Source organism: Chanodichthys erythropterus, chromosome 23, assembly GCF_024489055.1.
Source record: "Chanodichthys erythropterus isolate Z2021 chromosome 23, ASM2448905v1, whole genome shotgun sequence".
In the NCBI taxonomy this organism is placed as follows: domain Eukaryota; kingdom Metazoa; phylum Chordata; class Actinopteri; order Cypriniformes; family Xenocyprididae; genus Chanodichthys; species Chanodichthys erythropterus.
Genome location: NC_090243.1, coordinates 29,236,292 through 29,250,399, shown reverse-complemented (window position 1 = coordinate 29,250,399; position 14,108 = coordinate 29,236,292). Strand labels below are relative to the sequence as shown.

Sequence of the window (14,108 nt, the reverse complement as noted above, 5' to 3'; positions counted from 1 at the left end):
ATGCTGCTGTTCCGTAACGTGACGTCAGTGTGCATGTGCCGCTCTTGTTTGGGCAGCATGGCGGTGCCGTGGAGTCGGTGCTGGAGGAGCAGTGCAGGAGCTGCTGTGTTACTGGACTGGTGCTGTGGGCTCAGCAGAAGAGCCTTTACTCACGCGGCTTCAGCAGGCAGAAGAACAGCGTCTTCCACCGCGGCGACACAGGTAGCGCTGTCTCACCGGTGCGGAGATGATGAAGGTCAACCAGTGCGAGCCAATGAATGACACATGACCGCCTTATATTATCATCATCACATTAGGGTTGAGATGAGTGCGAGCGTCGTGTGCTGTAATAGTGTAGAAGTCTCAGATCAGATGATTGCAGTCATGTTTGTGAAGAACTACAGGAGTCTTGAACTCTGTGTTAAAGGTCAAGAGCTCGTGCATAAGATAGGAGAGTTGAGACACTCACTGCTCAGTGTTGCCATTGAATGTCACTGGTGCTCAAGAATGTTGCACAGGAAGTCTTGTGTTGTGTATGTGTAAGTTGTGTAGGCAAAAGTCAAGACACACTATGTCCAGAGCACAGTTTATGACTTGGGTAAAGTTAGTTTTATATTCGCACATTCGGACTTCTGATAAATTCAGACTTTCCAATAAATGTGCAATAAATTAATGTTTGTGAATTTTAAGCAGCGACATGATATTGACAACCAACGATTGTCAACTTACAACATTTTTCACAGTCGATCAAAATAGGCAAGTATTGTTTTAATGGCATATTTACTTGTGAATGTCTAATGTAGTGTGATTAACAAGACTATTGAATACGGATGTCCGAATGTGCGAATATAAAACCAACTTTACCCAAATCAGTTTGTACTGTTTTGATGGACACTACTTTCGGCTTTATATGATCTGGTGTTTGTTTTTCAGGTTTTATTCCAGCAGGGCCCTGTACGTAATTTTAACAAACCAATGATCTTTGCAAGGTATGTCAATTTCATGGATTATAGATGTATACTACTAATTAGTACAAATGTGTATGGGTACACCGGGGCTAGTTGTCACACAGGGAAGGTGTCAGATGGGCTATATCAAAATAACTCTTAAGGGTCAATGTATAATTGTATAATGTTATGAATATATACAGAGTATTACTTATTACAATTACAGTTTCTGTTAGCCAAAATAGTTGATGTGGTGATTTTGTATTTTGATTACTGTTCAGAAGTTTTGGGCTAGTAGGATTTTTTAAAATAGTTTTATTTACATGAAAGACATAACATATTACAAAAGATTTCTGTTTCATAATACTGTTTCTACAAAAATATGTAGCAGCACATCTGTTTTCAACATTGATAATAATAATACAAAAAAAATCTTAAGCAGCCAATCAGCATATTAGAATGATTTCTGAAGGATCATGTGATTCTGAAGGCTGTAGTAATGATGCTGAAAATTCAGCTTCGATCACAGGAATAAATTCTTAAATATATTAGGCTAATTTATTATAAATGCATTTACATTTGAAATATATTAAATTAGAAAAAGGTATTGTTATATACATCCAATTAACTTTATATTATTATATAAATTATAATAATTTTGTATAATTTTATATTTAAAAATTATAAAATTAATGTAAAAATTAATCCCTTCCAAAAAGTTGCAAAACTGTTAAAAAAAAATGTAAAATAAATTTTTTGATTTTTTTGTATGACATTTTAGCTCAAAATACCCCACAGATAATTTTTTATAGCATGTTAAATTTGTCACTTTTTGAGGGTGAGCAAAAACGCTACGTTTTTGTGTGTCCCTTTTTAAATGCAAATGAGCTGCTGCTCTCAAGAAGAGGGTGGAATTACAAGAGCTAGTGTTAGCAGCTCCAAATACCTCACCCAGACTTATTAAAAAATGTCAGAAACTGTTCAGCTTTTTATGTTCAAACCGGAGTTGGATAATGATGGAGAGACTCAAGAAGAAGTGACAACATGTAGAATGCAACAGGACGCTTCTGAACGGTTAGTTGATGAATTTATGTAGCTGATGTGGAGTTAACTATCTTAAAGTCATTGATTAATCTATAAATCACTCATGTGGGAACTGTTGTAAGATCCTACAGAGCCAGAGAATGTATGCTGCATGAAGAATAGAACAGGTATAGTTTAGTTTAATTACGGTTATAACTTGTCATGTTGTCATCTTGCTTTTATGATAAGCTATTGCATTTGTGTTACATACTGTATTGCCATAACATGGCCTCACCCCCTTTATTATGTGTTCTCGGGGGTGGGGTTTATGTACATTTTGGGGTTTGTGATGTCACTAACCCGGGAAGAATCTTGTTGTAGTCCCTATCAGCCATTTGTTGTAGTCCTTAAAAAGCCATTTCTATAAAAGTAAATATCTCCCTTTGCAACTTTGAGCATCGTAACTTTGCAGATGTTGTTTATGCTCAAACAGCTACATTACACACTAACTAAAGCTAAAAAGTAAAATCATAATTAACCACCCCTTTAAATACAAAATTTGAAATTGACTTTCAAAAATAAACCAAACCTAAGCATCAAGTTGTCAACTAGCCCTGATCTCCCTTATTTAGATTCATTCATTCATGCACATTTTTTCTTTGTTAATAACTAAAAACATGTATTTATTTATATTGTGCATGTTTTTTATTGTGTTTATTGAATATTTTTTTTTACTTTTGTGTCTCAGGCACAGGTATAGATACCTGTACTCATCACCACGGGTCTGTTGCAGTATACACAGTGATGCAAAGTTAAAAGATCCTTTCTCACTTGCACAAAAGGACTTGCAAGATTTATATGAAGATATAAAAAAGGTACAGCAAAAATATTGTATAGTGTGCCATAGCATTTTACCACTAAACATTGTTTTTCTGGTCCACTCTGTTGTATTACATTCAGTAATTATTAATGCTCGAACACTTTCCACCACTTCTCCAATGAGATGCTTTATGTTATTTTACTTCTGTTATAAAGCACTGAAACTAACCTTCTCAAATTTCTGTTTCAGCAGCTGCTTGTCTCTAAAGCGGAGCTGAAAGCTCTGTGTGATTATTACTTTGATGGGAAGGGAAAAGCCTTTCGACCAATGATTGTGATCTTGATGGCTCGAGCTTGTAACGTCCACAGCAATAAAGAGGGGTGAGAAAGCACTTCAGTGCTGTGTGTGTGTGTTTATTCATAATGCAATGCATCAATCAGTTTTAATAAGGCTCATCTGATGTTCTCAGGATTTTGCTGCCGGCCCAGCGCTCTATCGCTATGATCTCTGAGATGATCCACACTGCCAGCCTGGTGCACGATGACGTTATTGATGACTCGGACACAAGACGTGGGAAAAACACCATTAATAAAGTGTGGGGAGAGAAAAAAGTGAGTAACTCATCTGATTATAAAACAGATCAGTGGTTTTCAGCTTGTGGGTCGCACATTTTGGTACTGTGTTTGAAATCTGAAGAAAAATCAGTTGAGAAATATGGAAGCTTATTTCTGCCAGGCAATAAATAATAATAAAAAAAAACATTGCAGGTTTTTATCCCACCATTCTGACTTTCTCGCAATTCTGACTTTATATCTCACAATTGCGAGTTAATCTCACAATTCTCAGAAATAAAGTCGCAATTCTAAAAGTAAAAATTCTGTGATAGACTGTTTTGTGATAGACTTCTGAGAAAATTCAGAGAAATGCAGTTGCAGTTCTGAGAGGCGCGGTCGCAATCGTGAAGGGGCGGTCGCAGTCCTGAGAGACGCGGTCGCAGTCCTGAGAGACGCGGTCGCAGTCCTGAGAGGTGCGGTCGCAATCGTGAGAGGTGCGGTCGCAATCGTGAGAGGCGCGGTCGCAGTCCTGAGAGACGCGGTCGCAGTCCTGAGAGACGCGGTCGCAGTCCTGAGAGGCGCGGTCGCAATCGTGAGAGGCGCGGTCGCAGTCCTGAGAGACGCGGTCGCAATCGTGAGAGACGCGGTCGCAATCGTGAGAGACGCGGTCGCAATCGTGAGAGGCGCGGTCGCAATCGTGAGAGGCGCGGTCGCAGTCCTGAGAGGCGCGGTCGCAATCGTGAGAGGCGCGGTCGCAGTCCTGAGAGACGCGGTCGCAGTCCTGAGAGGCGCGGTCGCAAACGTGAGAGGCGCGGTCGCAATCGTGAGAGGCGCGGTCGCAGTCCTGAGAGACGCGGTCGCAATCGTGAGAGACGCGGTCGCAATCGTGATAGACGCGGTCGCAATCGTGAGAGACGCGGTCGCAATCGTGAGAGACGCGGTCGCAATCGTGAGAGACGCGGTCGCAATCGTGAGAGACGCGGTGGCAATCGTGAGAGACGCGGTGGCAATCGTGAGAGACGCGGTCGCAGTCCTGAGAGACGCGGTCGCAATCGTGAGAGACGCGGTCGCAATCGTGAGAGACGCGGTCGCTATCGTGAGAGGCGCGGTCGCAGTCGTGAGAGGCGCGGTCGCAGTTGTGAGAGGCGCGTCGCAGTACTGAGAGGCGCGGTCGCAATCGTGAGAGGCGCGGTCGCAGTACTGAGAGACGCGGTCGCAATCGTGAGAGGCGCGGTCGCAGTACTGAGAGGCGTGGTCGCAAACGTGAGAGGCGCAGTCGCAGTCCTGAGAGACGCGGTCGCAGTCCTGAGAGGCGCGGTCGCAGTCCTGAGAGACGCGGTCGCAATCGTGAGAGACGCGGTCGCAATCGTGAGAGACGCGGTCGCAATCGTGAGAGACGCGGTCGCAATCGTGAGAGACGCGGTCGCAATCGTGAGAGGCGCGTCGCAGTACTGAGAGGCGCGGTCGCAATCGTGAGAGGCGCGGTCGCAGTACTGAGAGGCGTGGTCGCAAACGTGAGAGGCGCAGTCGCAGTCCTGAGAGACGCGGTCGCAGTCCTGAGAGGCGCGGTCGCAGTCCTGAGAGACGCGGTCGCAATCGTGAGAGACGCGGTCGCAATCGTGAGAGACGCGGTCGCAATCGTGAGAGACGCGGTCGCAATCGTGAGAGACGCGGTCGCAATCGTGAGAGGCGCGTCGCAGTACTGAGAGGCGCGGTCGCAATCGTGAGAGGCGCGGTCGCAGTCCTGAGAGACGCGGTCGCAATCGTGAGAGGCGCGGTCGCAGTCCTGAGAGGCGCGGTCGCAGTCCTGAGAGGCGCGGTCGCAATCGTGAGAGGCGCGGTCGCAGTCGTGAGAGGCGCGGTCGCAGTCGTGAGAGGCGCGGTCGCAGTCGTGAGAGGCGCGGTCGCAATCGTGAGAGGCGCGGTCGCAATCGTGAGAGGCGCGGTCGCAGTACTGAGAGGCGCGGTCGCAATCGTGAGAGGCGCGGTCGCAATCGTGAGAGACGCGGTCGCAATCGTGAGAGACGCGGTCGCAATCGTGAGAGGTGCGTCGCAGTACTGAGAGGCGCGGTCGCAATCGTGAGAGGCGCGGTCGCAGTACTGAGAGGCGCGGTCGCAGTCCTGAGAGGCGCGGTCGCAGTACTGAGAGACGCGGTCGCAGTACTGAGAGGCGCGGTCGCAAACGTGAGAGGCGCGGTCGCAATCGTGAGAGGCGCGGTCGCAAACGTGAGAGGCGCGGTCGCAGTCCTGATAGTAAAGTCAGCATTGCGAGATATAAATTTGCAATTCTAACTTTTTTCTTGCAATTGCGAGTTGATGGCTTGCAATTCTGAATTTATATGTCGCAGCTGACTTTTTTACAATTTTGTGATTATAAACTTGTAGTTGCAAGAAAAAGGTCAGAATTGTCTGAAAAAGTTGCGATTACCTTTTACTTTCTTTCTTATACTTGGTGGAAACAAGCTTCCATAGAGAAATGATGAATGTTGTTATTAAATCTAATTGAAATCTGTAATTGTTAGGCTATCCTGGCTGGAGACTTCATTCTGTCTGCGGCATCCATGGCGTTAGCTCGTATTGGGAACAATACAGTAGTTTCTGTGTTGTCACAAGTTATAGAAGACCTTGTACGAGGTAAGTCACTCTAGATTTTTGTGTGATATGTGTTTTATAAAGTGGAACTGTTGTTTATATTTTTCATTAATAAATTCCAGGTGAATTCATGCAACTGGGGTCTAAAGAGAATGAAAACGAGAGATTCAAGCACTACCTTGAGAAAACCTTTAAGAAGACTGCAAGTCTCATTGCAAACAGTTGTAAGGCAGTATGTACGTTCCGTCTTAACAATAATAAGATGAAGTTCAGAGCTGAAAGAAAAGTTGAACACCAGCATGGTTTCTTTTGAATTTTAGGTGTCAATTTTGGTGAATTCTGATCCTGAGGTGCATGAGATAGCCTATCAATATGGACGAAACGTTGGTATTGCATTCCAGGTAATGTTTTCATTTATGTGTGAATAATTTATCTTGGATTATATATTTAATATTGATTGTGAAATGTTGGACCTATTATTTGTATTCATACATTCATGCACAAACAAGTTAGTGCACAGTGGTCTGTGATCACCAAGGTAATAATGGTTCTTTTGTTGCAGGTACAAATGGTTAGTAATTGTTGTTAGTTATAACTGAAATGTATACATCTGGTTAGTTATGCACCAAAATAAAAAGTCTGGGCCAAAACCTAAAATTCAGGATGCAATTGTCAAAATTAAATTTTTAATTTAGCCAAAAACATAATGGAAAATGAGAAATGTATTTTATTTTATAATTAATCAGGTTTATTTAATAAACAACACTCAAATAAAACTGATTTGTACAAACATTTAAATTAGGCAGTTTTTATATAAACTTTTAGGTTAAAGAATTTGTTAGTTTGCTAGTGAAATATAAACATTTAAATGATGACTGTATTTTGTTCTCATGACATATTTATTCAAACATATAATAAAGACATTAGGTTATGTAAAAATATATTGAATATGTAAAGCAGTGCATATATCTCTAGAGTAAATTTTTTAGCTAACTCTTGAGCTGTGGCCAAAATGACATTTACTGTTTGAATTTCGGTATAAAATTGACAGAATTTGAAAGTTGAGAAATAACTGTCTGGTTCTTTCAGTTAAAGTTGCATTGTGTCATTTCTCTCTCTAGCAACACTAAATAGATTTGCAGAAATAAAGGCAAATAAGTCTCAAACATTTCACCCTGGCATTGCTCGGGCAAACAGCTAGTCTTATAGATTGCAGTTCTGTTAATGGAACAGAAATTATACGCTGCAACTTTAAACAGTAAAAATACGGGCCAAACTTTTTGGTTGTGGCTGCATGTTTTACAGAAATCTGTGCTATTATAGCTGAATTCTCTCATTACAAATTATTTCTTATAGGTCACATTGGTTTTATCTTAAATTCTTGTTTAAAGTCAAATAAAATTGAACTTGGTTGTCTTTTTCAGCTTGTGGATGACATTCTGGACTTCACGTCCTGTGCAAACCGCCTGGGGAAGCCGTCAGCTGCCGATCTCAAACTGGGTCTGGCCACCGGCCCCGTTCTGTTTGCCTGCCAACAGGTACGACAGCTGAATGCATCTGTGCTCTCACAATATAATGCCACTTCCTTGAATTACAGAAAGGGAAATCATGTCTAATGGTTGACTTGGTTTATTACAGCCATAAACTTAATTGTAAACAGTTCAGATTTTCTAAAGACCTCCCAACCATATTCACTCTCCTTTCACTCTTTAGTTTCCTGAGCTGCATGTAATGATAATGAGGCGCTTCAGCTCTGATGGAGATGTGGATCGAGCCTGGCAATATGTCCTGAAGGTGAGGAGGATTTGTGTTGTATAAGGGTGAATCTCATGAAAACATGTCCAGGCCGGTTGCATAAATCACTAAGACCAGCCTTACAAGTTAGTCATTTAATTTTTTCTCTTTAAGACTGTTCATACATTTTTTTGTCATATTAGTCACTTACATAAAAACATAGATTGGTCTAATTTGATACTCAAAGATGATTACCCCTAATTAACTGCTAGTTGGTTGTACTAGTTTATAAGACACAGTCTTAACTTAGGTAAAGGCTATGTTTATGCAACTGGCCCAAGGTCACATTTCACCCCAATGTTACAAGAAAAAAAAGTCAGTAAATCAAACCTGTAAGAATTGTATGATATTTATTAGATGCACCGATACTGATACCAGTATCGGTATCAATACCAAGCTCATGTATTTGTACTCATAAAAATCCCCCCAATACCAAAGACCGATACTTCACGTGACGTAACTGACAGAATTTTCCGTGCACGGAGACATCGGTGGCAGCAGCAGAAACAATGTCAGCCTCAGAGGTGTGGAAATACTTCAAAATTAATGATGACAACCCACACATTGCGAACTGCATGCTTTCAATCACAATTCGTTATCGATTAGTGAATGCGGGATAGGCGGAATCACGCTGTATGGCACAGACCAGAATCACGCTCTCTTGTGCGTGCTCTTTTTTTTTTTTTTGCGCACGATCCTAGTTCCTAGTTCACGATCAGTTCTCCTTGCGCCTGAATGGTCAAATGCACACATAAGGACAAAATATCCATCGTGTGGAGTATCTCACCTAAATACAGTCGGTTATGGCTTAAGTGGACGTGAACATGTGGGTGAAAACAGGATATGTGTCAGTATCCATGGATTCTGTCATAAAGGCACCATAGCCTATTTGTCATTAATGTTAATAAAACAAAAGATGATGTTAAATAAATGTATACATGGTAAATAAACCTACTGTATCTGAAAAACAAGTTTATTAGGGGCCAAGCACCGAAGGTGCGGAGGCACCTATTGTATCCGTTGGCGTTCTTTTTTTTTTTTTTTCTTCTTCTTCTTCTTCTTCCGCTCTTGAAGTCTATGGCAGCCCATAGAACCGCTTGCAGGAAAGTTGTGAAATTTGGCACACAGTTAGAGGACAGTCTGACCTTTTTCCATAGCAAATTTGGAGTCTCTAACTCAATCCCTCTAGCGCCACCATCTGTCCAAAGTTGCACTTATGTTTATGCTAATAACTTTTGAACCGTAAGGGCTAGAAACAAAATTCTTTTTTCCTCTGATTCCTTGGGTCAATCCTTGGTGCACTCTATGCCGTCATTTTCCGTCATGAAAATTTTTCTGCCATTTTGAATTTTGTGAAAAACCTACTTTTTCGAACTCCTCCTAGGCCGTTACTTCGATTTTCACGAAAATTGAACCAGATTATCTTCAGACCATGCTGACAAAAAATTATGGAATTCAAGTCGATTCCTCAAACCGTTTTCGAAAAACTCACAAAGGAATTGTATGTAGTGCGTGCGAAAATAGACTTAAGGCTGTATCTCCGCAACGCTTTATCGTATTCAGACCAAACTTGGTACCTGTCAACACAAGCATGACCTGAGGCAACCTGCAGCGTTTCGGCTCAGCACCACCTAGTGGTGCGGAGATATGAAAAATGGCTATTTTTGCTTATAACTTCTGATGGGTTTGTCCAAAAATCAATTTGGTCTCGTTGGATTTGGGGCATCATGCTGAGTCGAACGATATCCAATTTTCCCATATTGGCCATTTCAGCTGTCGGCCATTTTGAATTTTGTGCTAAAATGCTGTATTTTACGAACGCATTAGCGTATCATTATGAAACTCGGTATGGGTCATCAGCACAAAGCCCTGAAGGAGCCTGAGAAGTTTGGGAACTGCGCCACCTTGTGGTCAAAAGTTATAACAAAATTTACAAAAATGCTAATAACTTCTGACTAGAAAATAGATATCAAATTTGCCATAGTTAGCTGAACTTCCTGTCCGCCATATTGTTTTTCTTTAAAAACCTACTTTTTCGAACTCCTCCTAGACCGTTGCTCCGATTTTCACCAAAATTGAACCGTATCATCTTCAGACCATGCTGACAAAAAGTTATGGATTTCAAGTCGATAAGTCAATCCGTTTTCGTATACCAGAGCAAACAAATTGAGATATGATGCAAAAATGACTCTTGAAGCTGTATCTCTGCAGTGCTTTATTGTATTCAGACCAAACTTGGTGCATGTCATCACAAGCATGACCTGAGCCATGATGCAGTGTTTCGGCGCAGTGCCACCTACTGGTGCGGAGATATGAAAAATGTTTATTTTTGCTTATAATTTCTGATGGGTTCATCCAAAAATCATAAATTTGGTCTCGTTGGATTCGAGGAATCATGCCGAGTCGAATGATATCCAATTTTTCTATATTGGCCATTTTAGCCGTCGGCCATTTTTAATTTTGTGCTAAAATGCTGTATTTTAAGAACGCATTAGCGTATCATTACGAAACTCGGTATGGGTCATCAAGACAATGCCCTGAAGGAGCCTGAGAAGTTTCGGCACTGCGCCACCTTGTGGTCAAAAGTTATAACAAAATTTACAAAAATGCTAATAACTTTTGACTATATTAACCGATTGTAATGAAACTGATCTCAGTAGATTCCTTGGGTCATGCTGAGAACATAGATATCAAATTTGCCATAGTCGGATGAACTTCCTGTCCGTCATATTGTTTTTCTTTAAAAACCTAGTTTTTCGAATTCCTCCTAGACCGTTGCTCCGATTTTCACCAAAATTCAACCGTATCATCTTCAGACCATGCCGACAAAAAGTTATGGATTTAAAGTCGATAAGTCAAACCGTTTTCGTATACCAGAGCAAAGAATTTGAGGCATGATGCAAAAATTACTCTTGAAGCTGTATCTCTACAATGCTTTGACATATTGACACCAAACTTTGCAAGTGTCATTGTCACCTCACTCTGACCATACCACAACAATCTGGACACAGCGCCACCTATTGGTCGAAAGTGATGAACCAGTAAATCCTCATTTTTGATCATTATTCAGCTCTTTTGCCTAAAATGATCTTAATAGGTCTTTAATTGCTCACTGCTGCAGTTAGCCTGATGCTCCCAGTCGTGTTGGCTTGCTTCTTGTGCCGTTTTTGTGCTTGGCCCCATAATTGCTGCTTGCAGCTATATTTTAATTTGTATCTCTATAGTATTTGTTGTATTGTTTGTAAATTTCTTTTTATATAACAACAATTATATATATATATATTGGTAATTATGCCCTTTGAAGCTTATTGGACACTGAAATTTTTGTTCAAGTTTGTGACAAGCACATAAAAATTAATACTTTTTTCATTAGAGTAATAATAAAGAAGCTATCCTACATTCATTAGTCTCACTGTGTTGTGCTTGGAAAACGGCAACATCAAAAAAAATAAATAAATAAATGTGAGTGAGAGAAATTAATAAATGTATAGGTATCAGTATCGGTGAGTACTAGGAAAAAAAAGTATCTGTACTCGTACTCAGTCCTTAAAAAATGGTATCGGTGCATCCCTAATTTTTATAAATTGTGCCATTTTTTATGACAGTTTCCCCCCAAAAGTCTCATTAATGCTAACAGATGTTTTACTTGAGCATTTTTGTTATTCTTTTTGAGCTCATTACTGTAATACCGTAATTTTTACCATATTCAGAATCAGGGATGCAAACTTGTCACTGTGCCACCAAATTTGTGTGATTTGTGTAGAGTTTTAAATTTAATTTCAAACAGTCCTGCTGTTTTTGTGTGTGCGCGCTCTGGTAAAAAGTAAAGGTTCCTATACAACGTGTTTTTGCAGTGTTGAATATTGTAGCCAATCACAGGTGTGTTTGTTGAAAGCAATGGCCAAACAGAGGTGTTTACTGTATGTTAGTCAGAATCTGCTCAGTGTAGGCTGCTCTGGTGCAGTTGTGAAGTGGTTATCTGAAGGGCCTGGTGGTTGTGGATCTCCAGTTCAAGATTCCACTGCACCTTGTCAATTAGGTTGTCAATTTCCATACATAGTTTTTGTGGGGGTGCCTGACACAGACCTGCATTGTCCTGTTAAGGGAACAAGATAATATTGTGTAATTCTGGGCAGGCTTAATGAGTGCTTCCTCGACTAAATCTAAAGACTCTTTCTGTCATTTTTAAATATAAAAGGATTTATAAAAGAAAACTGTAGCATAGCTGAAGGCAATGTTTTTTTTTTTTTAGTAAATCCTAAAATAAGTCAAAACAAACAAAAAAATGGGTGCTCTCTGGGGGGAAGGAGTGGGTGCTCCATGAAGGGTCTGTGCCATAGGAGAAGAGGCTTGGGGCTTCTGTTATATATTTCTTTGCATTACATCAGTGTGAATGAGATATATTTTTGTGCATGACATTAATAAAAACATTTTTTTTGTATTATGGTATTGAGTTGGAAAGTTTTGGTGTGGAAAAGTTCTATGTTCTAGGAAAGTAAAAATGTCATAATGTAAAAATAAAAAAATAAAAAAAATGATAACAGTAATGTTCCTAAAAATAGGCTTCATTTTCTTTAAGTAAAATAGAATATCAATTTGATTTTTGGTGAAATAATATATGGATGAAGTAAAACATTTTAAATATGAGTGAAATGTATTGTAAATGTCAATTTGTTTCAATTTAGAAATACTTTTTATTAATTTAGTTTTCTTAAACTACATTTTAAAACATGAATTAAATAAGCTTTTAAAAAAGTGATTTCCAGATTTGTTTGAATTAATAAGTTGATGACTTATCCATTAATTTTATATTTAAGTGTTACTCCTAGTTGAAAAAAATCTGATCCAGTCAAGTTTCTTGTGATTCATACAAGCACAATTCCAGAAGCATTACAGAGGTTTTTATGACTAGTTGGTAACACTCCTCACTTATCAAATTGTTTTCTATGTTCTCAGAGTGACGGTGTGGAACAGACTAACTACCTCGCCCAACACTACTGCCAAGAGGCCATTCGGCAGATCAGCCGGCTTCGGCCGTCAACGGAGAGAGACGCGCTGATCCGACTGACCGAGCTCGTGCTGCGCAGAGACAAGTGAGGCTGGACACAGAGCTCCACACTCAGGCAGCTACACCTCTGCAGGGCCCTGCTGATGCTCGGGGCTTCACAGAGATCAAAGAATACAATTTACGCTGTTGTCAATGTATGCTTTACTGTACTGTAATCGCAGAGCCCTGACCTCCGTTAACCTCTGTGCGAGGTGTTTCACTGGTACAGAAGGACAAACTCTGCAAAATCATTGTAATTCCAAGTGTAGCACAGATGGAGGTGCTACTGTCGTGTGTGTGTGTGGATCCGTTACAGATGCTCACTTAAACATCCGTCCACACTACAAAAGGCCAAACGTCTTTGATTTTACTGTAAGATGCTCTTGTTAATGTACTTTTGCATCAAGTGCTCAATAACAACCAAGGCCTTAAAACCTCACTGACTATTTACTCAAATTAAATAAGGTATTTTTTAAAGTAAACAGCCTGTTTGACTTTTTTTCCCCATCTTTTATTACATACAATTGATATTTTACATGCTTATTTTATTGATCATTCATTTTAAAATGACAACATACAGTATAGTTCAGAAGTTTGTGGTCAGTGCATTTTTTTTTTTTTTACAAATGTTTTTGAATGAAGTATCTCGTCCTCACCAAGGCTGCATTTATTTGTTCAAAAATACAGTAAAAACAGTAATATTGTAAAATATTATTATAAATTAAAATAGCTATTTTTTTTAATCCTTATTATTAAATGTAATTCATTCCTGTTATTAAAGCTGAATTTTCAGCATCATTACTCCAGTCTTCAGTGTCACATGATCCTTCAGAAATCATTCTAATATGATTCACTGTTTAGGAAATGTGTTCTAAACAATACTTTGTAACATTAAATAGCTGTCACTTTTGATCAATTTAAAGTATCCTTGCTGAATAAAAGGTTTAAATTCTTAAATAAATGAATACTGACATCAAACTTTTGAACCATTGAAGCTGGTTTCTGGTACGGAATAAGAAATTAAGGTAATTGTGACCTTTTATCTTATATATTATAGAATTATGACTTTATATCTCACAATTCTGACATTTTCCTCATAAGTGAGTTTCTAGTGAAAAATAAAGTCAGAATTCTGAGATAGTCAATTACCTTTATTTTTTTTATTCTATGATGGAAATAAGTTTCCATTTTGAACAGTAGTGTATATCCATATTTTTTTTTTTTTTTTTTTTTGCAAAAATACTAAAATACTGCATGCTGTCTTGATGATTAGGAGATCATGTCTGTTAATTAACTCATTTACAGGAAGGTGTTAATTAATTAGCTTTAAACTCCTGTAATGACTGACAGTG

General features: G+C 39.7%; 1 protein-coding gene across 3 annotated transcripts; it reads left to right on the top strand.

Annotated features, from left to right (window-relative positions):
• pdss1 (prenyl (decaprenyl) diphosphate synthase, subunit 1) lies at window positions 1-13,694 on the top strand. Of its 3 annotated transcripts, none has more exons than XM_067378525.1 (11): window positions 1-201; window positions 913-968; window positions 2,698-2,824; window positions 3,019-3,149; window positions 3,239-3,380; window positions 5,846-5,957; window positions 6,038-6,144; window positions 6,236-6,316; window positions 7,340-7,453; window positions 7,629-7,709; window positions 12,666-13,694. In XM_067378525.1, the coding sequence occupies exons 1-11, from the start codon at window positions 1-3 to the stop codon at window positions 12,804-12,806; spliced, it is 1,293 nt and encodes a 430-aa protein (XP_067234626.1). In that variant the 3' UTR covers window positions 12,807-13,694. The 3 variants fall into 3 exon arrangements, with proteins under 3 accessions (XP_067234626.1, XP_067234624.1, XP_067234625.1); XM_067378523.1 differs by having other exon boundaries at window positions 6,038-6,147; window positions 12,666-13,691; XM_067378524.1 differs by having other exon boundaries at window positions 3,022-3,149; window positions 6,038-6,147; window positions 12,666-13,358.
• The last annotated feature ends 414 nt before the right edge of the window (window positions 13,695-14,108 follow it).